Source organism: Populus trichocarpa, chromosome 13, assembly GCF_000002775.5.
Source record: "Populus trichocarpa isolate Nisqually-1 chromosome 13, P.trichocarpa_v4.1, whole genome shotgun sequence".
NCBI classification, from domain to species: domain Eukaryota; kingdom Viridiplantae; phylum Streptophyta; class Magnoliopsida; order Malpighiales; family Salicaceae; genus Populus; species Populus trichocarpa.
Genome location: NC_037297.2, coordinates 3,054,864 through 3,080,475, shown reverse-complemented (window position 1 = coordinate 3,080,475; position 25,612 = coordinate 3,054,864). Strand labels below are relative to the sequence as shown.

At 32.2% G+C, this 25,612-nt stretch overlaps 2 protein-coding genes across 2 annotated transcripts; both read right to left on the bottom strand.

The window, feature by feature from the left end:
- Positions 1-785: 785 nt before the first annotated feature.
- LOC7487691 (protein EIN4) lies at positions 786-7,157 on the bottom strand. The gene is made up of 2 exons (XM_002319058.4): positions 4,356-7,157; positions 786-1,681 (listed from the first exon to the last, which is right to left on the bottom strand). Exons 1-2 carry the CDS (start codon positions 6,102-6,104, stop codon positions 1,139-1,141), a joined length of 2,292 nt encoding a protein of 763 aa, XP_002319094.2. The 5' UTR covers positions 6,105-7,157; the 3' UTR covers positions 786-1,138.
- Positions 7,158-9,632: 2,475 nt separating this feature from the next.
- On the bottom strand, positions 9,633-17,597 carry LOC7487690 (AT-hook motif nuclear-localized protein 14). The gene is made up of 6 exons (XM_002319057.4): positions 17,012-17,597; positions 13,731-13,783; positions 11,805-11,936; positions 10,606-10,758; positions 10,118-10,403; positions 9,633-10,035 (listed from the first exon to the last, which is right to left on the bottom strand). Exons 1-6 carry the CDS (start codon positions 17,442-17,444, stop codon positions 9,983-9,985), a joined length of 1,110 nt encoding a protein of 369 aa, XP_002319093.2. The 5' UTR covers positions 17,445-17,597; the 3' UTR covers positions 9,633-9,982.
- Between the last annotated feature and the right edge of the window lie 8,015 nt (positions 17,598-25,612).

Below are 25,612 nucleotides of genomic sequence, written 5' to 3'. Positions count from 1 at the left end.
AGAGTTAAATTAGGGTTTGAATTAAAAACGTAAAATCTATTCACGTTTTTTAGTGAAAATCACGAATAAGATTCACATCTTTAAATCAAATACAAAACTCGCATCTTTGACTGAACTATGCTATTTTCTTACAACTTTTCTTTACTACATGTTATTTTGCCAAAACATTAGAAAGGAAAATTACCCAAGCTACAGCGATCCAAATCCAGATCATGATTTGATATTTCAATTTTTTTTTAATCAAAGTGGCTACCCTTTGCTCTGTGAATGCTGAAAGCTTCTATTTCTCCACGGAAAGATGAAAGGTGCAGCAGACATAAATCACACAGACCAAGACATGCAACCTGACAATCTTAACATGTATAAAATAGCAGTTACTAGCAATATAAGAGTAAAAAGCAACTGAACTAACAAATAGCCAACTAATCTTGTACATGAACTGTGCATGACAAATCTGCATCGCATGTATTGAAGTAAATCTAGAAACCAGCTGCAAACATTATCTTAAGTTCAACTAAATTTAAGTTCATTGTTCTACATGACTTGAATTTTTAAATTCTGGACATCATCTAACCTTTGACTCAACATTCTTTGCAAAAACCACCCCGTGAACCTATAACCTACAACACAACAAAGATATCAGGACCAAAAATGTTTCAATCACTCAAAACATAAAGTGTGTTCTCTGGTGTTTCTCCTGGAATGATAACTTGGTTGAATAAAAGAAAACAATATAAGATCTACTACAACTTTTTACAAAACACTAATTGCGGAGACATCAAAACAACGTGGAAAGTTCAATCTATCTGTATTATTTCACTTCTGTGAATCATATTCTAGTAAACAACGTGGAAAGTTCAATCTATCTGTATTATTTCACTTCTGTGAATCATATTCTAGTTCCTTTTACTGTTATATAGAAATGTTATTTCTCATGAGTCATTATCCATTCTATGAAATTCTAGCCATTGAGCTCGACAAGGAAAATGGTTAGAAAAAAGTAGAAGTTTACACTCTGTGTAAATGATGTATAATGTTACGTTAAACATCCCAGTGCTGGATTTTGATGAAGAGCTGACTGAAGAACCCTGAACGATTGTTCTATAAACCAATGTCTGATCATCTTTACAACTTATTTTCACAACCCTTCACCAGCCCTCTGCAGAACTCTTCGAAGCTCATCTGCCATCCCTTGTAAGAGAACAGGTTTTCGAATCACTCCATTCATTCCCATCTGTAGGCATCTCTCCCAAACATTATCCTCAGCACTGGCAGTCACAGCTATAATCAATGGCCAATTACGACTTCGAAACTTCCGGATTCGTGTTGCCACTTCGAAACCATCCATTTCTGGCATTTGAAGATCCAAAACAACTAGTATGAAAGAGTTTTCAGCAGAGCTAAGAGCACTAAGGCATTCAAACCCAGATGAAACGGCAGTCACTTCACAGCCTAACTTCTCAAGTAGCTTCTTGGTCACAGTCCTATTTACATGATCATCATCAGCAAGTACAACACGAAGGCCTCTGAACTGAGAATTGGAATTTGGTTGTTCTGAGGAAGTTCCCGGGGCAAATATGGCTCTTCCATAAGATGGCCGAATTTGAAACCAGAGAACCAGAGTCATGCCTTGTGCAAAACCCAGAGGGTTCAAAGATATCCAGATATTACCTTGCATCATCTGCATATACACTTCTTTCTAATAATGTTGAATATGATACATAGTTAATGCATCTTAAATATACTCCAGGAAGACAAATTAACAAGATAATTAAATAAATAAACCTTTTCAAGTATGCTATGGTACAAGCCAAGGAACAAACAAAGGCAAAAAAGATCATTCTGACACCCCCCCCCCCCCCCATAAAAAAAAAAAAAAGGCTTTAAAAAACAAATGAGACACAGATTAAGGGTCCATTTGGCATGACTTATAGAGAACTACTTTTGACTTTTAAGTCAAAATTCAAAAGTTAATTTAAAAAATGACTTCTCATACGAATAATTCAAGTTAGATTTATCTTTGGCAGGCATGGGCTCAAAACAATTTCTTTGAAGAATGGAGATGGTTCGAGTTAGAATCAATAGGTTAAAAGTTTGAAAGGTAGAAATTTCAACTTTTGAGCAAAATTTTGTCTCAATTCTAGAAATAAGTTTTTGATCTAAATAAGTTATCTCTAACCAAACATACTTATGATTTTTCTTTTGGTTGTAAAAGTCATGCCAACTGACTCTAAGCATGTTAGGAGGAAAGAAATCATTGAGCCATATTTGATGAGGTTATTTGGATGCAGAAGTGAGTTGTCATTTTCAGATACAGAATTAGCTGAGAGCTTGTCCATGGAATAAGGTCATATAGAAACATCCTACAAAAGAAGAACACCTCCAATCTAATCAGATGCATTTACAAGAAGTAAAGCATGATAACTATCCTCTAGATTTAAACAATGGAACCAGCACCAAAAATGTCGTAAACTTGAAAAAGAAAGTGTTCTTTCACAAATTTTACTCCATGCAACACATTTTCATCTCTAGATGCAGTTAAATAAAATGGCAACATTAATAAGAACTCTAAAACGCGTAGGATTTTCACTGTAGCAGCAGTTTTTTTTTTTTTTTAACATGTTTTTTTATGGTTTTTTTTTTTTACCTAAAATTGATTTCTTCTTCTTTTTTTTGTTTCGTTTCTTTTCTTAATTTTTTTGTTTCAAAATTATCTTTGCTAAATTTTTTTAAATATTGAGCTGGTTGAAAATTTAACTATGTAGTTTTTTTCTTTAAAACATTATGGATTGCTATAATATTCTCATACATTGTTTTCTTTTTTTTAATGATTTCTTTATTTTTATTTTTTTCAAAATGGTCTTTGTAGATTTTATTTTTTTTATATTAAGTTGGTTGAGAATTTAGCTTTGTAGTTTTTTTATAAAAAAAAAAAATTCCCCAATATATTTTTTAAAAAATTATCTTTATCGAATTTATTTCTTCAATATTGAGCTGGCTGATAATCTAGCTTTGTAGTTTTTTTTTTTTCCAAAATTATCATTTTTTACATATTTTATTATTATTATTATTTTTTGTCTTTTTCTTTAAAACACTGTAGCTTTCCCCACGTGTTTTTTTTTCGCTTTTGTTTCCTTTTTTGTACATTTTTTTTTCATTTCTTTTACCCAAAATTGACTTCTTTGTTTTTTTTAAGATAGCCTTTTTTTATATATTAAGCTGGTTGAGAGATTAGCTTCGTAGCTTTTTTTAAAATAAAAAAAAAACACTATGGATTACTACAGTGTTTCCCTTACATGATTTTTGTTTGGCTACAGTGTTTTCCCCACATGTTTTTTTCAAAAAATTATCTTTGTTAAATTTATTTTTTTCAATATTGAGTTGGTTGAGAATTTAGCTTTAGCTTTAGCTTTCCCCACTTTTTTTTTTTTTTTTTGAAATTTTCCCCACGTTTTTTCATTATAATTATAATAATTATTATTATTATATTGTATTATATTATATAATTGTTTTTTCCTTTTGTTTTTTCTTTTTAATTTTTTTATGAATTTTTTTTTTGATTTAGTTTGTTAATGTTATTTTTTTTTATTTAGTTATCAGATTTTCATGATACGAATCTCGGGTTTGATGGGTTAACCTGATTTGACGAGTTATTTTTTTCATTTAGTTTAGTTTGTTAAAGTTAATTTTCTTTCTATTTAATTATCAGACTTTCATAATTTCATGACACGTATCCTGGGCTTGACGGGTTAACTTGGTTTGATGGGTTAACCCGGTTAATTCTAGGTAAACCCGTCATTTTTTTTTCTATTTGGTTATCAAACTTTCATAACGCAAATCCCAGGTTTTACGGGATAACCTGGTTTAAAAGGTTGACCCAATTAATTCAATTTTTTTTCCTTTTCTTCATTAGTGTTTTCCTTCCTGTTAATTTTTGTTCTTTGTTTTTTTTAATTAATCTATTTAATTATCACACTTTTATGACACGACCTTATAGCCAGACCCACATCCAGTATTCTTGGGTCCGGTGTTACAGTCAGACTCACTTAAACTTGGGTCATACAAGTTTAATTTTATTATTAATATTATAAATATTACTCTTAGGTCAGGCGTTGTAGCCAAACCCAAGATTTTTGGGTATAACTTTGCAGAAAAACCCAATATTTTTAAATTTTTATTTTTTTTAATATTTTTTATGCAAAAAAAATGACCCGCGGCATCGCGCGGGTATCAAAGCTAGTTTTACTTCATGGGATGTCTGTTGTCGTGACCTCTATTGCACAATAATGAAGCAACAATTAACAAAGAACAGCATATGTGTAGCCACATAGATAAAATAATATTTGATGCCTCACCTGTACAAGCCTTTTGCACATGCTGAAGCTCAGGCCCTCCTTAACTCCAGCACTGTTTTGCCTTTTACCAGAAGAGTTTGTCGTTGAGCTAGCTACATCTGAGAGAGAACTTCCCTCACTGATCTCCATGTCAAACTTTATACATACAAATTCATCTGGAGCATTTGGTTTCCACATCCCCAACATTCTATCTGTCTTGCCCTCATTACCATTCTCTGAAGAAACCTGAAATATAACATTTCCCCCACCATCATAGATGTTTAATAGATATCCAATCATGTGTAAAATAACTTGAAAGGCCCTTCTTTCATCTCCTATCACTAAATCAGGCAAAGAACTCTGAACATCAAGTTCAAACCCAAAACCTTTATACACACACAAGCACTTGGCAAGGCAAGAAGCTTCCTTGATCATGGAGTGTAGACGAAAGGGCCTCATCTCTAAAGGGAACCTTCCAGTATCTTCTGCTGAAATTTCCATCACATCATTAATCAAAGTTGAAAGAACGTTGCTGGTTTTCACCAATGTGTCAATAACAATCCTTTGCTCGAATCCCATATTCTCATTTTGGTACATAGAAAGCAGGCCCAAGATTGAGTGCATCGGTCTCCTCAACCCATGGCTCATCACTTTTTGAAATGAGTTCCTTGCCAGGCTCGCCATCAGTGCATTCTTCCTAGCCTGTTGCAACGCATGATTCTGCTCACTAAGCTTGTCTCTCATTACTCGTGATTCTTCTAGAACTGCTGCATGAGACAAAGCCACAGCTACCTGATCAGCAACTACTTCCACTATTTCCATTTCCTCATAGCTCCAACCTCTAGAACTCATACTTGGAAGAACCAAAACCAGTATAGCATAACAAGTATCCACTAATTCAGGTGTCCCCCCTTTGAAATTTGAAACCTGTAGCATTGGCATCCGGATTGCTGCGACAGCACCTGACTCCTCTGAACCTCCACCACTTGAAGCCGCAAGTGCCGAATCAGGCCTCAAAACCTTGACCCCCTTGCTACCTTGTATTTCTAACACATCCGGGTCATTAACAGAGATAGAAAGAGGATAATTTTTTGAATTAGTTTTCAGCTCATGGGTGAGATGGAACTCCTTTCTATTCTCGTTTGGCATCCATACAGCACAATTTTGCAAGTCTAAAGTCTTAGAAAGCTCAACTAGAGTGGTATACAATATCATATGCTTGTCAAGCGACTTCCTAATTTCTTGGGTTAGCATTCTAACATGCCAACTGGCTTCCTTTTGCTTCTTCATCATCCCAACCTCTTGATCTAATTCCAACACATTTTGCTTTAAGAAAAGCTCCCTCACTTTCCATTTGAGAAGAAGTGGAATCAAAGTTAAAAGGGTTATGGCAGTTGCACATGAAACTAATGCTGTGAGGAACTTGGCAATGGTGAGGGACAGTATCAGCTGGAATGAGTGCGGTCCATAATAAGTCCATGCATTGAGCAAATGCGTCAGTCCACAAAGGACTATGAACGCTATAAACTGAAGAAGGACCCATTTGAAAGGAAAGTTGGAGCAGCTAACAAAGTAAAGAAGTTCAATTGGTATCGAAAAATAGGCAACTGCAATCAGAAAATCACTCACTCTCTGACATTCTAGAATGTTGTGTATACTCCAAAAACCCTCATCATCGCAATTACAATTTACAAAGTCATTGTCACTGGCAGAGACCAAGATCACTAGATATGAAATCAACAAGAATCTAGGAGCTAATGCTCTTAACATTGCACCCAAATGAACACTGGCCTAATGCATTCTTGTCTCTGCCCTAATTCAATTCTTACAAATCCCTAGTATTTCCTAATAAACAAAAATGAAAAATGAAAGAAAACTACTTGAACTATATCTCTACAACCCCAAGCATGAACATACATTCCATGAACTAAAAAGCCATGCCCAACACTTCAAGATTTAACATACCAATCTGAATTTTACACTAAAAATCAACAACAGATCAACTAAAATTCAAGATCTTACAGATCCCAAGAAAAAGAAATCAGACAACTATAATCTTTTTCCACCACCAGTAGTCTTTAGCACATTTCCCTACCACTGCTCATCTCTCCATTGCTCCAATTATTTAGATAGCCATACAACAAAAGTAATGAAAAAAAAAAAACCAAAACTCTAAATTGAAAACAAATATCTATCTATCTATCACTTTGGAATATAAAAGGAGGGATCAGAAATGAAGAGTGGACCAAATAAAAAAGGTAAAAAGAATACACCTTGTTCCCTCTTGAATCAAAACCACTTATCCACGCCAAAACCAACGACTCCCTTTGTGGTATATTAATAAAACCCAGATCAAAATGTCTCAGCTTTTCAAATCACTGTTAAAAAAAGGAAAAAAAAAAAGATTCTCAGATATTGTTGCTGTATGAGCTATCAATCACTCTCACAAAGAAGAAGAAGAGCAAGAAAAGATCTTCCGTTTTCTTTGTTTTCTTGTCATAAGCAGAAGTTTCCTCTCTCCCTCCCTCGCTTTTCTACCAAAGATCAAAGAGAGAGATATAGCGTTAAGATGTGATAGTGATAGGATGCGAGAGAGAGAGAGAGAGAGAGTTGAAGGAAGTGTGTCCGAAGCTGAAAGTGCGGGTTTTTTTTCAAGGTAGAGAGAGAAAAAGGATGGAAAGGGTTTAAGAAGTGGGGTCCCCACAGAGTGAAGGTGAAGAGAACCTAGACACTCTCTGCTTCTCTCTCATCAACCCCCATGAAAGAGGGAATAGAATATTATTTATATAGAGTAGAGAGATGGTAATTTATGGTAGGCCTTTCTTTGAAGCTTGTAGCTTTCTCGTCTAGAATTTGCTTCTCTCTCGTTTATATCATAAATTTTATATCGCTTAGTGTGTCACCCTAAATATTTATAGTATAAAAAAATAGAAAAAATATGATAAATAATTAAAAATTAATTTTTAAGATGTTTAATATATTTTTATTATTTTTATTAGGCTTTTTTTAGTAATCTATTTTCTATAGTGTAAGTATTGATAGTTATAATTTAAGAATCATTCAATTTTTTTCTTTTTTTAAGCCTTGATTTTTCCTTCTTTTTTTTTTGTATCTTTGATGTAGAAGAAATTGTTGGAAATTGTTTAGTAAAAAACAATTATTTATTTCCATGATAACATAAAAATATAAATAATATATCAAATAATATATATATATATATAAAGTGCTTACTTGTAGAAATATAGAATTTTATATAAAAAAACAAGACAAAAAAAAATGCTCTCAAAGATTGTATTATTTATCCTTCAAATTAAATTATTCATCAATAGGTATAAATAGTCTCAACACAACTTGCCTATTAGGATTTTAATAGCAGTATCTTAATGGTAAATATTCTAATATAAATATTAAACCTATAAATAAAATGATATTCAAACATATGGAGTTGACTAAAAACTTTCTAGAATTATTTTAGATATTCATTAATTTTAATTGGAGTATTTTTTCATTGTAATATACGATCTGTGAAAAAAAAAATTTGTCTTCCATGATAGGTGAACCCTATCAGGGTATCTTCATGGATTTTTCACATGAGAATTTATCCGGGCATACAGGTTAATAATAAATTCAAAATGTTAGATTTATTTATAAGAGTTTTTTTTTCTTTAAGTCATCGATTGACCATCAGTTAGAAACCATCAAAATATTTAGACCATATCTAGATCACATAATACATCTTACTTCAGGTAAAATATACTAGAAAATATACTAGAAGTATTAATATTTTTTTTAGCAATAACTAGTTTTTTAAAAAATTTAATAAGATCAGTATACTCAATTCTTTTAATGACTATAAACCAAATAATTAGACGAAAACTTATTAACCCCCTCGATATCTCATCACACCGCGTGTCACATGCGACTCCATATATATATTGATATATATATATATATATATATATATATATATATATATATATATATATATATATATATATATATATATATCACTGTATATATTGCTTTGTGTCTTCTCAATTGCTAATTAATTGTTATAATGAAAACAAATTGTTGGCAATGACTTTAATTTCAACCCTTTTTCTCAATTTCTCTTCAATTAAACTCCAAATGGTTTATAAACAATTATGCTCGACTTAATTGTACCTGCTTTGGCTTAATTATTGCTTTTAAATATTTGTTATTTGTCTAATTTTATCCCAAATCATATTTTTTTTAATATTTATATTTTGATCATAATTTAACTACTATCATTTCCTTCAAAATCTATTAAATTTGACGTGAATTTTTTAGAAGGGGTAAAAATTTAATTATGATAGTGTTAATCTTAATTGCATGTCTAATATGAAAAAAAAAAGAGTCATATCCTATTCTAGACAGTCCTCATAGAAGAAATTCAATGTACATTGATAACATTCATGAAAAGACTATTTGATATTAAAGAGATAATTATTCATCTTTATCATAACTGGTTTTGTCATTTTATTATTATAACAAGTTATGATATTCAAATATTTTGTCCAATATATTCATGAAAAATAAGAAAGTCATCATCTTTATAGTTTTTAGTACCTTTAAAGTGGTTCAGACACAAAAATAAGTAGTGGGCATATTCAAAGAAACAACTTTGGAAATCAATCAAGTACCTAAAAATATTCAAAGTAAATAAATATTAAGAATGAAGAAATTTCAGTAAATTATATCATTATAGAGAAAAATGGAATCAAAATAAAGTTTTTATTGATAAAATATTAACATAAAATTTCAGTAACTTCACCATTACCATCCCACCTCCACCATCACTAAAGTTTTGAAAATTCTTAATTTTATCATTAACTTAAAAAGAAAAATACAGAAACATGTAATTCAAATAATACTAAAAACAATACATAGCCATTAAATTTTTCACAGGATTCAAAATGAGATTGCAAGCATGATAATCGATTCTAATAAAGTGAAAAGACTTGCTCCCAATAGCGAAAATCATTGACCTGCCGAGCGGCATCTTGTCTACTTCATTTTATGTGTATCTAACAAATAATACCCTGTGCAGTATTCATTCTGTACTTCGAGTATTTTGTTAAATAGGGGTAATTTTTATTTTATAAAGTATAATTGTCAATCTTCGGCCATTAATCGAGCAACTCTCAGCTTATTTATAATAAGCTGCTGGTATTATAACTACAAGGAGGGCGTATATCCTCACATGCTTAGTATAATCATCAGGCGAAGATCTCATGGTGGTGCGTAGGCGTACCGGTACGCATGATAGAAATCATCTCAATTTGCACAACTTTCCCTTTCATGCTAGGTTTGCCGTTGAACCTTAATTCAATGTCAACAGGAATCAGCCACCAGCTCCAGTGTGCAAAACCAGAGTAAATGGAGACACGAAAAAACAAAAAAACAGTACAGGAACATAAAATAAGGCTAAAACTTCTAATTTAGGGCCATAATCTAGGAAGCATAAGCTAGCAATGAGTAATGATTGCGACTAAACTGTACAGATATATATCATCTAGCACTCCGCGAAGGGTCCAAAAGCTTGTGCATGCATTTTCTCTGGTCAATGATCACAAGAAAGATGGCAAAACAGTGTTTCAAAAGTCAACCAATCTGTAATCTGGAATTTACTCGTAGTCCCCGTTTTCCGGAGATTGGGGTCCTCCATGACCTGTTCTTCCTGAAAAAGAAAAAACACCTCATGTCAGTCGGTCTTGTCTGTGGGTTGGAGGAAGTAGGGGAGGGAGGGGCGGTTGATATACCTGTAAAGTCATAACCAGAAGTTCTGACATCTGGACCACTCATCCAATCAATGGGCCTTGTAGGTGTCAAATGCATGCTGGTAGGTTGCATTGTAAAAGGATTCCCTCCAATGGTAGGATGGTCATCATTTGCCCTAGCTGGATTCATCAAAGAAGATTCAACTGGAGAGCGGAAGCCAAAACTTGGTACTGATGCTCCGACTGGTGATGGCAATTTACTGCCAGAGGCATCACCTTTTCCACTACCACCCTTCTTATTGTCAAGCATAAACGTACCGACGATGACCTGTGCACAAACAACTAATAAATCATAAAATATTAAAGACCCTGATCGCATTAACCCCTTTAAATCTGGAACAAGGATTTCTATGATCAGGACTCTGTCACATGCATGCATGCGCTTGCAAACTAAAAGGATTGTCCTCGTCATGCTTTGCTCCCTACTTCATCAGATGTTTTATTGGAGAAATTGTATATTTAAGCAATACCTGCACAGGGCCAGCAGCCTTTAGAGGTCCACCAACTCCTCCTCCAATAATCTGGCCATTTGTATCAGATAGGCAGACACTGAGCCCACCTGCTCTTCCCCCCATTTCAGTACGTACATACGATCCACACAGTGAAATGATCTCATACCGACCCTAATGTTGAAGAGACGCAGGAAAAACAATTAATTTCATATCATCTCAGAACATCATTTTTACCGCTTTAACTAGCACTTCGAATTGTCAAGTTGGTTTTCAGAGCATAAAATTTCATCGGAGGTGGATCAATTGTTCATGCAAACAGTAAAATGATAATTTACCAAGAGTATATGCCATCAGAGGATTCTTTGGGCACACATGAAAATAATAAAAAGGCTTCCAGATATAAGAGAGCTAGAAAGCAACATTGTATACCATTTGATTTTCGAGTGATACACAGTGTATATGCTGTTGAATTTTTGCAAAGCTGCTTCTGTCTGTATCGTTCGCAGACTTCCTCAATTAGTTGGTCTAACCAACAAAAACAAACCATGATATCATGGAAATGTACTAATAATGGTGCTCAGCTATATATTGCACTTCCCTGTTGTGCAGATTTGTAGATTAGTAGAACTGAACCACCCAAGCATAGGTTCCTTTACATGATTGGTCTTTTATTAAGAAGAAAATAAAAAATAAAAACCTCCATGCCAAACCATTTACAGTTGATATGTCCTTTCCTACCCGCCTGCCTGCCATCCCATTTTCCATGAGATGAATCTTATTTTTCTACGTGCAGACATTAAGAGTTCCACACTATTCCTCCACTAATCAGAAATCATTTCTCAGAACCAGAGGAGCACTTAAACCACCATGAGGTGACTTCTTTGCAGTTGTCATGTCACGTGGTTCTTCTTTATCATATACCCTTGAAGAGATGCAATATATTTGTTCCCTTCTTATATTTTGTTCTTTATTTCCTCTTTCAGTCAAGTATCATTCTTTCAGTCAGATACAGAATCATGATATTGGAAAAGATAACCAGAGGCCATAAGCAGCATAAATTGTCAGTTGGCAGCTTAATAAAAGAGAATGTAAGTTTCAAATCTTTTTATCATCGTTCTTAAATTCTTGTTCTACAATATCACGTTCATCTGAAGATTCAAGGGAAAAAGAACAGAGTTCTGGAATTTGAAAAGTTAAAAACATCCATAAACAATTACCTCATATGAAATGTTGCCTCCTGAAGTTGCTGGTTGGCTGAGAGATGCGCTCAGAATTGAACCAGATGCTGATAAAATACACATTTCACGCATACTTTGTTGTAGGAAATGCATGATTTTCTGGGTGACATCCTGTTGAGAATCTATGTTACTGAGGAATAAACAGAGACTTCGATGTATCTATAAAACCACTATTGGCATTCCAACTACTCATAGCATCTAGTTCCTAATAGATGCAACAAATGACTTCAGAACTAGATTAACCATGATCTATCACACCCTAATCACATCCCAAATCTTTATCACTTGAATGCCCAGGACTATTAAGTATAAAACTCAACCACATAATGTTGTTCATCAGAATAAAAACCAACAATGAAGGGAATTCTTTACTGACAGTTTTGGAACAGAAATATACAGACATACAATCACCCATGCATCACATTTAAAGGAGCTGCTTTCCAGCTTGTGTGTGCTAATGAAATACCACAAAAAGATCCAATCACCTTGTTTAACATTTAAAATAACAAATAAGTAACGTGTCATAGACTTTACAGATTCTTAGAAACTGCACACAGAAGGAACCAAGACAAACCAGTAATCAAAAATGAAAAACACATGCAGTTTGTTACCTTGACCGACTAATATTGTGAAATCTATATGGACAAATTCTCTGAAAAAATTGTCATCCCCAATGGAACAGTAAAGAACGTAACTAAAGTTGTTCAAACAAACAGACATAATGACCATGATAATTCCTAAGAACGAATTCAACACATATAGCAAAGGGAATCTGGAAACAATTAACAACCCAAAAACCAGACTTTTAACATTCTATCTTCCACCCCAATCAAAAGAGTCTACATTATCAAAGAAATACCGCCTCTAGAATTCACAGACACCGTATATATAGATTCTTCCACCATCAACTCTATTCTCTGACTTCCTATTTCTTTCCTTTCCTGGATGGAAACCATAAGTAAAGTATGTGCCATAGTATTGGCCAATGAAGAATTTTAGATCATGGTCTTTTTTATCTTTTCAAGTCGACATGTAACGCTTCACTATGCATGCCAATGAACACTTTCTCACAACCCGGAGTTCATTGTAGGTAAACCGAAATCTATAAGACTATAAAAAATTTATTCATTTCTCCCCAATTATCACATACTGATAGTGGCCAGCACAAATATTGATTTTAGGATGCAATCAATAACCTTCCACCAAATGCATCTCTGATAACCACCTAGCACATGATACATCACCAAAATTTCAAAACTTCCTTAAATATTGACGTCATAATCATCCACAGCTAAAGGACACAACCATCAAACAAACCTCCTCAAGTATCTACAAACATAAACCAACCATGTACTTGCATTATCTTTAACAATTAAAAATACCACATGTCCATAACATTAAACTAAGTCATCAAGAACATTAGCTTTCTCCCAGCAAAGAAAACATGTAGAAGTCTGCATATGCATACCAAAACTGAGCAGCAAGAATACTGAAAGCAAAGGAAAACAATCCCTCCATATCACAACTAAGTATATATTTCAGTTCTAAATCAAAATTTTAAAATTGGATGTTCAAAAAACCAGGCAAATCACCACTAAATTATTGCTTCCCAAGAGTAAGGAAATAAATGAATCCACATTTTTAAAAGACATGGGCAGGTTGACTATGGTTTTCCTGCCAAGTCACTAAAAGAGGAAAATTCCATTAAAGCACACAGTGCCACAGTATGCAATACATAAAAAAAATAAAAACAAAACAAATAGTGGACAGAGTTGAGGAAATCTTCATGAACAAAGATTTTTCTGTTGCATAGCATGCAAAAGAAATAGCTGGATAAATGCAAAATAGGCTACCAACTAATTTCTGATAATAGTAGTATAATCCAAGGTTAGAGAGTTTCCATACCTCACCCTCAGCTACTGTAATAACATGTGGTGTAAAACCATGCCCAGCATTGCCTGCAACAAAGAGAAAAGAACAAGAAGGGTAAGCATTCAATCTGTGCAATAAAATCAATGAGAGCAGTAAAATTGATATCATTTTTATCAAAGAAACAATTCATCAAAGAAATACAAGTTTACTGTTTACCAAAAAATCATGTAATGGAATGATATTCCTGGATAGGCATTCTCAAAACCAGAAAAATAAATAAATCAGTCTCATAACATACAGGGTTCCAAACCAACTAAAGACATTATACGGAGTGAGAGTCTGTCAATGGTGGTGTGAAAGCAACTCCAGAACTAATTGAAGAAGGTATTCCCAACTCAAATTTGCAAATTGGCATCATATTCGAGTTCAATGAAATCAGCATTCTCATCTATTTGACTAGAAAACGTTCCTAATCAACCAAACTCAAACAATTTCCTAGTATCACATAAGGTAACCACATAAGAAATGCACACATTTACTGACAGAGCAAGTCAGACACAAATTCAATGACATCAACAAACTTTCTCTGCACATATTATCAAATGCAAACTACATTTTTTAGGCAAAAGAAAATGTATCAATAATGAAGGAGAAGTGCAATCACAAATGAGAGGATAAGTCAGCCTCCAGTAACTAACTAACAAACTAAATTATAAAAACTAAAGCAGCTCAATCTCACTGAATATCAGCTATATTACACCTCTAAAGGCACTTGAAGAATGACAGCATAAGGAGGCAAAGGGAAAGTACTTTATCCAGTACAACTGCAAACTACACTTAACACCCCATATAGGTATCCTGCATATTTATAGCAGAAGTACTGATTTAATAATCTGCATGCAGCATAAGTGACATTGCATTATTAGAAGAGCCATTAAACAAAACCATAACCCATGTACAGTATGTTAGGTTGCCATCTCACTCCAGCTAAGAGTCAAGTGACATCACAAAAAAGAGCCTTACAAACAACAAGATAGTATCAGATCCTCCTGATAACTCACAAGCTGATGAAACAAAATGCTTATTGTTATTCAGGTACACCCAGATACTCCTACTCAAGGCTATGTAGATTACACCCAGATACTCCTACTCAAGGCTATGTAGATTACACCCAGATACTCCTACTCAAGGCTATGTAGATTATATAATATCACACATATAGCCTAGACCTAAATTTTGTTTGCCTTCTGTATCAATTTCTTTATCTATATGTTGAAAATGTTGTAATGAAGAAGAACAATTATAGGGCCTGGTATTCATTGGGAAACAGATCCAACAAAGCACTAGACAGTAGCAGAATAATTAAACTCAAAACTGAGATGGGAGTTAAGAATGATGTTGTGTTATAGCATTTAAAACTAGAGTGACAATACAAAAGAACAAGGAATGCCAGAAATAGCAGAAAGACGAGATAAGGTAACCATATCAAAGAGGCATGCAGTCAATGGGGCCCCCTCAATGAATTTTCTAGGGGAAAGAGAATGAGACAGGAAGGAAGCGAGGCTGATGAAAATGCAGCCTCGTTAAAAAAATCCAATATACAAAATATTGCCTAGATTTCTTTTCCATTCTTGGGATCAAATAATCAAAACACATGACAATGAATCCTCAAACAAAATTAACACAAATTGCAATGCTAAAAATGGTTGCAACCTCCACAACAATTTACAGGATCACAACAGGATCAACTGACTGGTCCTTAGGAAGCCCAGCCATCTTAATAAAGTAGGTGCTTGCTGATTCCTTTCAAGTAAATACCAATTCAAATAAACAAATCTCAAGGACAAGAATATTGATCAACCAGTGCTTCTCAAGGGATTCTGCTATACCTAATATGGTATGCCCTATCACCAAAGAGATTGCAGAGAGCCACCCCATGTAGTAGGACAAGCACAGTTAACTACTGTTTGCTCATTTTTCCCATCAAATCTCTAATACTAGAATAAATAAAAAATTAATGTCAACAAAGAACTTCAAGAAATAACCATTATAACAGGAAAAATCTTGGACAAAGAATAGTCAGAAACTCATCTGATAGCAGCAGAGAATACAGAAATAAATAAATGAATATAACCCAATGGGAGGGGGGGAAAGGACTGCACATTGCACTGACAGAGGAACAAACCCTCATTCATTCAAGAAACACAAATTCAACATACAGAAAGCTCGCAGAACCCATCAGACCAAGAACAAAACAAATTTTACAAAATTACTAGTTACTTGACACAAACACAAGCAATGATCGCACAAAATGCAAGATTCTAGATACTTGCTGCTATTGCAAACCACCAAAAAGAGAAGTTTTTCAAGGAATTTGTGCACTACAGAATTCCACAACCAAAGCAGAAAAAAAATTAAGAAAAAAAAATCACGTCCATTGAAAACACCAAAAAAAGACAGCAGTTCAAGGAAAAGCACCCAAGAAACATATTCATGGAAAAAGCATTGAAAGAATTAAACAAACAAGAAAAATGGATTCACTCACTTACTCATTGATCAAAAAAGAAATCCAAAACCTATTGTCATTTAAAAAAAAAAAATTCATCAAACCAGAAAAAACAATTAAGACAAACGCATGCAATGACTCATACACAATAGAAAAATCCAACTAATTCAAAAATCTCAACTGAAACCATCAAAGACCAAACCTTTTGAGCAATTAAACGACATCTTATAAACGGAAACCATAAATAACAGTATAAAACTGAACTAAACTTGAAAGAAACCCACCACAAGTCAATGAATTTCAATTCAACCACAGAAAAAATTAGAGGAAAAAAAATCACATTTTCACAACCAAAAACCAAACTTCTCAAGGCATTAAATAACATTTCACAAACAAATCCACCAAAACACAAAAACTTTCACTAATAAATTCAACTACTTACACCACCGAATACAAAAACCCTTCAAAACACCGTGTTTTCATGAAAAAATGGGACACCTAGTAAAAAATTTAAAAAATTCCATAAAACATAAAAAAGAATATCAGTGAAGAATACTAGACAAATACATGCAAGCATTATACAACATGCAAAACTTCAAGTAATTAGAAATTCTGACATTTACACCAGCAAAGACCATATCTTTCAATCAAATACACAGCATTTCACAAACAAGAACAATAAAAAAAATATCAAACTCAACTATTTACATCACTAAAGACAAAACTCTTCAAGGAATTAAACTACATTTCACAAACAAAAACGAAAATCAGCATTCAACTAATTGGAATATAAACGTGAAAAACTTACCAAGAGAAGCATGTTGAGATTTTTTGGATGAATAGGCTGAAAAGGAGGAAATAGTAGAGGAAGAACCAGCTTGGTGTTCTTTCTTTTCTCTGTAAGCAGCAGCAGAATTAGAGGAGGCCGTTTTCTTGGCAGCCAAAGCTTGTTCAGGCGTCCCATATTTCCTTGGCCTCCCTCTCTTTCTCTTCGCTGCTGCTGCTGCTGCTGCCGCCTCCACTGGTGCTCCTCCTCCTCCTGTCACTGTAGCAGTGGTTGAGGGTCCCATTGAATGAGGGTAGAGCATGTGGGGCCCAGTAGGAGTGGTGGAGTCTGTGGGTTGATGAGGTGGCAGGAGGCCATTGGTAGGTGATGGGGTGGTTGTGGTGGTGGTGGTGGTGGTGGTGGAGAAGTAAGAGGTGAAGTGTTGCTGCTGTTGGTGCGAGTCGTTGGGTTCCATTTCTTTTTTTTCTTTTTTAGAGAGATAGAGAAGGGAATTGTGAGATTTTTTTTTATTTTTCTGGAATTGAATATTTTTTTTAAGGATTTGAGTGTGTATTTTAGGGTTTTTTTTAAGGAGAGAGAAAAGGGGATTTTCAGATTTCTTTCTTGTTTTCAAGGAGTGAGAGTGAGTGATTTATGGCCGTTGGATTAGTTACTTCACTGACTTGGATTTAACGTTGAAGCACATCTCGTTTTTCTTGAGCTTATCTGGATTAACCACTTTTACTTTTTGATATTTAACGTACAATTCGATATCATAATTATTAATGGATGAAGTACAGTAAAAAAAAAAATTATTATTATTATTATTATTATTATATTAAAAATCATTGGCATTATAGTTAGATGACATGAAGTTTTTTCCTTTGATTCTTAAAATTTTTAAAATGCTTTTTTATTTTAATTTAAACTTAGTTTTTTTTTTATCTTTTAATATTATATTTATTAAAAATAAATAAAAAAACTCAAAAATATATTATGAAAATAAAAAAATAACCGAAAAAATCAAATTAAAAAAATGGAATTAATTAATTAGAAAACCTAAAGAAATTCCAGTTTGGTTCGGTTTCAAATGTCCAAAACCGATTGAACTAGATTGAACCGGTTCAACCAACACTAAAAAAAATATAAATACTCAATTTTCTTCCCAACTCTAACCTAAATCAAAGTAGCCGCCCCACCCCCTAAATTTTTATTCGCCTCTTATCTCTCCCAAGTCTTAAGAGCATGTTTGAGAGTGTAATTGCGGTTGTTTTTCAAAATGCTTTTCATTTGGAAATATTAGGGTTGAGCATTTTCGGTTCGGTCCGGTTTTGGACCAAAATAAACAACCACACCGAATTTTTTTTTTTTTTAGTTTTTGAACCGAACCGAACCGAAAACCGGTTCAAACCGATTAATTTCGGTTCGGTTTTTTTCCCTTCCAAACCGGTTCAAACCGAAATTATGATGCTCAAGCTAATTTCAGATTCAATCCACTCCTTCTCCAGGGAATGTTACAAGGCCTACCAATTGCAAACAAATAGAAAGCATTAAAGCAATTCCCAGCATCATGCATGCACCCAAATCTCATCATATTGAGGTCACCAAATATTAGATCGAGTCCATGATTACTGGATTCAACCAGAAGCATTTTCAAAAGCAATTACCAAACATCGCCGCAGGGAAAGAATTAATCAGAAGCATGATCTGAGAGATAAACATAAAACTGTCAAGCACCATAAAACCACAATATTTAGGCCAAGAACATGCAGATCCGAGAGATGAGAGACAGAGATAAAGAGCATGGAAGAGAATAAAACAGATTTAACTTAAATCATTTGAGAGATGAGAGACAGAGAATAGGAAGAGGGGGCGACTGAAGGAGATGGAGCTTAAGCAAAGGAGCATGGAGCAGAAGTTTAACAACTAATGAGTAACAATCGTGGAGCTGAGCATGAAGAAAAATAAGAGAGGAGAGATGAGGGCGAGATGTAGAGAGCAAAGGAAGGGGGGAGATGCAGAGATGTAGAGAGCAAAGGAAGGGAGGGGGGGAGATGCAGAGACAGAGAGCAAAGGAAGGGAGGGAGGGGGGGCGGCTGAATGTAGGTTTAGGGTTAGGAAACTTTCTATTTATACTTGTTTTATTTTTAAGTGGTGGCTTGGTTGAACCGGTTCGGTTCGGTTCAATCGGTTTCAGACTTTGAAAACCGAAACCGAACCGAACCGGATTTTTTTTGTGATTTTTTAATCGGTTAATTCAGTTTTTTTTTCAGTTCGGTTTTTTCGGTTATTTTTTTTCTGGTTTTTCCAGTTTTCTCGGTTTTTCGGTTTTTTTGCTCACCCCTAGGAAATATATCAAAATAATATTTTTTATTTTTAAAAAATTATTTTTGATATCAGCGTATCAAAATGATCTAAAAACACCAAAACAATATTAATTTGAAGCAAAGAAAAAAATAAAAAAATTTCAATTTTTTTCAAAAACGTTTTTAAAACACAAAAACAAACAGTACCTTAATCAAACTCAAAAGTAGTTCTCAACATCTGAATATAGTCACTTATTTTGTGTTTGTGCATAGATGGAATGGTGGATGAAGTTATTGGGTTGTTGGCAAACATGCTAAGTGGAAGGTTTCAGCCAAATATAGTCAGCTATAAAAATTTTCTTCTTAGATTATGCAAAGCACATAAAATTGGTAATGTTATTGAAGTGGAAGCAGCAATGATTGAAAATATTACCAACCAAATAAGACTACTTACACTCTATTGATTGAAGGTATTGCTTTTTCTAGATCAATAGCTCAAGCAATGGAGTTTGCTAATTCTCTTTATAATATGAAAGTTATTTTTAAAGATTCATTCAAATGTTTAAACAAGATTTTTCATTTGCTTGATGTTTACAAAAACTTCATTTATTCAGATAGTAAGAACTAGTTTATGTTGTTCTTGGATATTTAATAAGTCAATTTTTTTGTTTTGTCGATTTTTAACAAAATAAATCAAATCAAATTGAACCGAAATTAGTCGGTTTGAACCAATTTTGGTTTTGCATTAAAAAAATTCAGTTTGGTTATTTTTTCAATATAAACCGAACCAAACCGAAAATGCGTTTATTGGGTATTGGATTTCATAATTTATTTTGATTTGCTTTCTATATAGTTATTCAGTTCTCATGACCCGAATAGTGAGTTTTATGAGTTAGTCGTGTAGACTCGGATCATTTTTTTGTTATATTTTAAATTAATTTCTTTCTCAACTTCATCCTTCAACATTAAGTTGGTTGAGAATTGAGTTTCATGATTGTTTATTGATTTGATTTCTATAGGGTTATTATTGTCTCATAACTCGAATCATGAGTTTTGCAAGTTAACCATGTTAAGTTGTTAACTTAGTTTTTTTTATTTTTTAATTGAATATTTTTTTTCTATTTTTATTCTTCAACATTGAGTTGATTTGGAATTCGACTTTATAATTTCTTTTGATTTGTTTTTTATAAAGTTATCTTGGTCTCTTGACCCGAGTTTGATAGGTTAACCTAGGATAACTTGAGTCGTTTTTTTTTATTTTTTTTCAATTGAGTCATTCAAAATTGAATTGGTTGGAAATTGAGCTTCATAATTTTTTTTTATTTGTTATATACGTGGTTATCATGGTCTCATGATCCAAGTCGCAGGTTAGACCGATTGACTTGAGTGTTTTTAGTACTTTCCAATTGATTTTTTTTTTTAATTTCATCGTTCAATACTGGGTTGATTGAGAATTAGGCCCACTAATTTGTTTTGGTTTACGTTCTATGAGGTTATCTCGGTTTGATGACCCAATTCACAAGTCTGGCTAGTTGACTTAGGTGTTTTTTGTGTCCTTTTTATTTTATTTTCATCCTTTAATATTAGGTTGATTAAGAATTGAATTTCATAATTTATTTTGATTTTCTTTCTATATCGTTATCTTAGTCTCATGACCAAGGTTTGATAGTTTAATTCAGGCTGACTCGACTTAATTTTTTTAGTTCAATTATGTTATCAATTTCATTCTTTAGTATTGAGTTAATTAAAAATTGAGTTTAATAAAAAAAATTTATCTGCTTTCTATAGGCTTATCAGGGGCTCCTGACCTGGGTAACGAATTTGGAAGTTTAACTTGAGTTGATGAAAGTCAATTTAATATGTTGTCGTTTTAATATTTTAAAAAAGAAGTCTCTTGATTTTTTTTAGTCAAACTATATTTTTATCAATCGTCTGAGTTATTTTTGGACCTACCAAGTTAACCATATCCATTAGGCCAATCCCCATATATTTAAAAAAAAATTCTATTAAAAAACACATTAACAACACCTGAATATTTTTTTACATAAAAATAATTGATTTGATCTGCAACATAGCGTGAGCAATGATCTAGTTAATATATACTAAAAGGCCTTAACATTTTATTATAACTACGAACAATGACATGTCAAGGCCTTTTTCACTGTGATCCTTAAAAGTTTTTAGGACTTTTTTTATTTTTTTTTTAATTTCAAACTTGGTTTTTATTTTTATTTTTTGATTTTGTCCTTCAACATTAAGTTTACTAGGTATTATATTTTATAATTTAATTTTGATTTACTTTCTATAGAGTTATCTCAGTTTCATGACGTGAGTTTTGCGAGTTAGTCGTATTGACTTATGTTTTTTTTTATCTTTTTTTAAAAAAGTTTTTTTTTCCTCAACTTCATCATTGAACATTTGGTGGATTGAGAATTAAGCTTCGTAATTAGTTTTTTTATTTGCTTTCTATAAGGTTATCATGTTCTCATGACCCGGGTTGAGTGTTTTGCAGGTTACCAAGTTTAACTCGAGTTTCTTGTCTTTTTTTAATTGAATATATATATATATATATATATATATATATATATATATATATATATATATATATAATTTCATCCTTTAACATTGGATTGATTGAAAATTAGACTTTATAATTTTTTTTGATTTGCTTTATGTGGAGTTATCTTGGTCTCTTGATCCAAGTTGACTTGAGATATTTTTTTGTCATTTTTCTCAATTTAATACTTGAACATTGGGTTGATTGAGAATTGAGTTTCATAATTGTTTTTTTATTTGCTTTCTTTGGGGTTATCACGGTCATAAGTTAGGCCAGTTGACTCAAATTCTTTTTGTCATTTTCAAATTGATTTTTTTTATTTTATTCTTTAATATTGGATTGATTGAGAATTATGCTTCATAATTTATTTCGGTTTGTGTTCTATGAGGTTATCCTAGTCTCATAGCCCGAATCACAAGTTTGGTCAATTGACTCTAGTGGTTTTTTGTGTTTTTTTTAAATTATTTTTAATTTCATCCTTCAATATTGAGTTGATTGAGAATTGAGCTTCATAATTTATTTTGATTTTTTTTATAGGATTATCACAATCTTATAATCTAGGCTTAACATGTTAACTCAGGTTAACTCGACTCATTTTTTAGTTGAATTTTGTTTTCAATTTTATCCTTTAAAATTGATTTGATTGAGAATTAGGCATAATATATATATATTTTTTTTTTCTAAAAGGGTTATCAAGGTTTAATGACTTGAGTAACGGGTTCGGCATGTTAACCTGAGTTGATTCAAATCAATTTAATATGTTGTCGTTTTAATTATGGTTATCAAACCCGGCCCAAGGGTTGACTCATCCAAAGGGATGGGTACCGAGTCACGCGGGTTGACCCGAGTCAACTAGGTCAATCCGGGAAAAATTAAATATTTTTTTTATATTTTCATATCCTATATGAAAACGTTAAGAAACATTCCATGTGAATAGATGCTCTATATATATATATATATATATAGTTATCATTCCATGTAAATGAAGGCTATATATATAGCTATTCCATGTAGAAAAAAAATATAAAATATTTCATGTAGATGTAAACTATAAATATAGTTATCTCACATGAAAAAAGTGAAGAAAAATTTCATGGGGATGTAGGCTATAAAAAAATATATGAGGCCATGTGTTCACAAATTAACTTTTTAAGTTTATTAAAAAGTATATATAAAAAAAGGTTGGTCTCACTCGAGTCATGCTGGGTCATTCGGGTTTTGAGTTGACCTGGAAGGTCATATGGGTTTTAACGGGCTAATTGCAAGCCTGAGTTTAAACCATTCAAAACATGGCCAAGACCTCGAATCATCCGAATCCTAGGTCAACTTGTTGAGTCAGGTTTTAAATCTATATTTTCAATATTTTTAAAAAATTATCTTGATCAGATTACTTTAGATCAATCCTTATATAATTAAAAATTTAATTATAAAAAAAACATTAACAATGCCAACAACTTTTTTGGTGATGAGAAAAAAAAGCTCCTTCCCACGTCATAGTAAAATACATAAGATTTCATGAAAAGCAAAATTCGATGGTCTTTGGTCTGGCTAAAGAGAAAACACAATTTGTGTGATCTGCTTGTTGAGAAGACAACTAGATTTAGCTTACGATCCTAGAGTCTATCTTATAAATGGACAAACAAATTTCTTTAAATTTGAAATTAAAAAAAAATGCAAATTTGAATCCTTAAAAAAATTAACTAAAACCTAAATGGAGTGGTGATATTCTTGTGGTATGCACTGTATTGTGTGAAGGAAACACCGTGAATTGCAATAAATTTTTTTTTTGGTCATTTAATTTTATTTTAAATGAATTTTTTTTTATTCTTTCACAGTATATTAATTTAAAGTTAGGATTTGTAATTTGTTTTAATTGGTTTTTTATGTTGTTATCTTAATATTAAAAAACATAAATTGCTGCTTGATTTTATAAATTTTTTTATTATTTATTGTAGCGCTTACAAAAGAATTCAAATTTATGGGTAAAATTGAGATTGAAACAAAAAAAAATTTAAGGAGACCTTTTTTAACATTTTTTGCCTAAAAGGTTTTGTAAATTCAGTTTTATCTTTTTTTTTTTGTTTTCAGTCTCTTTAATTTGATATATTTTTGTTTTGATTCAAAATTTTATTTTGTTAATTTTTCAATTTTTGAATTTGAGAGAGAAGATAGAATCTTGTAGGAAAATAACTAAGGAGAAAGAGTTGATGTTTGGTCAAATTTCAGCAACGAAACAAGTCGTTCTTAGTGTCAACATATTTTATTTGACGAGATGAGTTTTATTTAGGTGTTTTTTTATTATTTATCTTGCCGGAAAAAAAAAAGATTAGAGATGACAAAGAATTCTTTTCCAACTTGATTTTGTGTTTTTTGACTAATTTAAAAGTGTTTTGAGATGAGAAATTTGTATTTTAAATTTAAAAGATTGTTCATTAGATATTTTTAAGTTAAAATATGTTGAAAATTAAATTTTTGAATCCAAAAATCCACAACCTAATTTTCCAACCACTTCTCCTATGGTAAAAAACTGGACAAGCAGGAAATGCATAGTTCACTTTCTTCTTCTTCTTTTTTTAAAAATGATGGATAGGTGCATTATGCAACTGAGGCTTAGGCGCCTGATTTTTTTGAATTTTATTTTATTTATTTAAATTTAAATTAATCAAAATAGATCAATTAAAAATATGTATGGGATCTTCAACATGAGTATTCAATTTTAATTGAAATTAATTAAAAATTAAAAATATTTTTGTGATATTTCTTAATAAAATATCATTCAATTTTTACTTAATTTTAGAATAAAATCACAACAATTGTTTTTTAATATTAACTACATTCTTTTTGTTCAACCTTACTAATTTATTTAAATTTTATTCAATTGTTTTTTCTATGCATGTTTATTTTTATTATCATTTAATCAAATAAATAATTGGTTTAAGAAAACAAAGTTATTAAACTCAAATGGATTCATAACTCATTTTGAAAAATCAAATATTTTAATATATAGTCATTTGTCAACTTTTTGATTTTGTTAAGAGAACGTTTGGCACCGCGTTCTCAAAAAATTCAAAATTTTTTTTGCTAAAATTAATTTTTTTATATGTTTTGAATTGTTTTGATACGCTGATCTCAAAAATGATTTTAAAAAAATAAAAAAACATCATTTTGATGCATTTCAACATAAAAACACTTTGAAAAACAGTCACAGCCACAACCACACTTCTAACCATGCCTTTAGTTAATATAGACAAATTGTTTTTAGCATTTAATGACTCGTAGGGTTCTTGATTTATATTATTACATATACGCATTAGCTTTTTAATTTACAATTCAAAATTTTTCTTGATGAAAAAAAAAAGCATTATAAAAACCTGCAAATTTATTTTTTTGCATTAAAAAACTTTTGTTATGATCCGGTCAAATACTAAACGGGAAAGGTATAGAACATCCAAAGACGCAACACAAAAATGCAGTAGCAGGAAACCATAGGCCAGGCGCTATATTTCATGGAAAGCTAGTTACCACCAATTGAAGGATGAAGGTAAAGACAGAATCAGAATGATTATTGACAAGTCTAGAACTTCAGTACCTCCTCCAAAGGTCGTTGGTATACATCTGTTCGGTAAGATGCAGTTGACATCAAAGCATTATGATCATATGAAGTGATCTGTGCGCGCGCGAATAGTGCTGGCGTCTTCTGTGAATATCGCACGAGTTTTAATATTTAGTATAATTTCTTCGAGTATTGCTTCTGCAACAAGGATTAGGGCTTGGCAAATG

What these genes read in the sequence shown, in the direction of transcription:
- LOC7487690 (XM_002319057.4), bottom strand. Translation starts at nt 17,444, where the DNA reads ATGGAACCCAACGACTCGCACCAACAGCAGCAACACTTCACCTCTTAC. An exon ending in TTACAGTAGCTGAGGGTGAG is followed by an intron (nt 11,937 to 13,730) that starts GTATGGAAACTC and finishes GATTCTCAACAG; the next exon opens with GATGTCACCCAGAAAATCAT. An exon ending in GAGGCAACATTTCATATGAG is followed by an intron (nt 10,759 to 11,804) that starts GTAATTGTTTAT and finishes CTTCAACATTAG; the next exon opens with GGTCGGTATGAGATCATTTC.
- LOC7487691 (XM_002319058.4), bottom strand. Translation starts at nt 6,104, where the DNA reads ATGTTAAGAGCATTAGCTCCTAGATTCTTGTTGATTTCATATCTAGTG. An exon ending in TGTGCAAAAGGCTTGTACAG is followed by an intron (nt 1,682 to 4,355) that starts GTGAGGCATCAA and finishes GTGTATATGCAG; the next exon opens with ATGATGCAAGGTAATATCTG.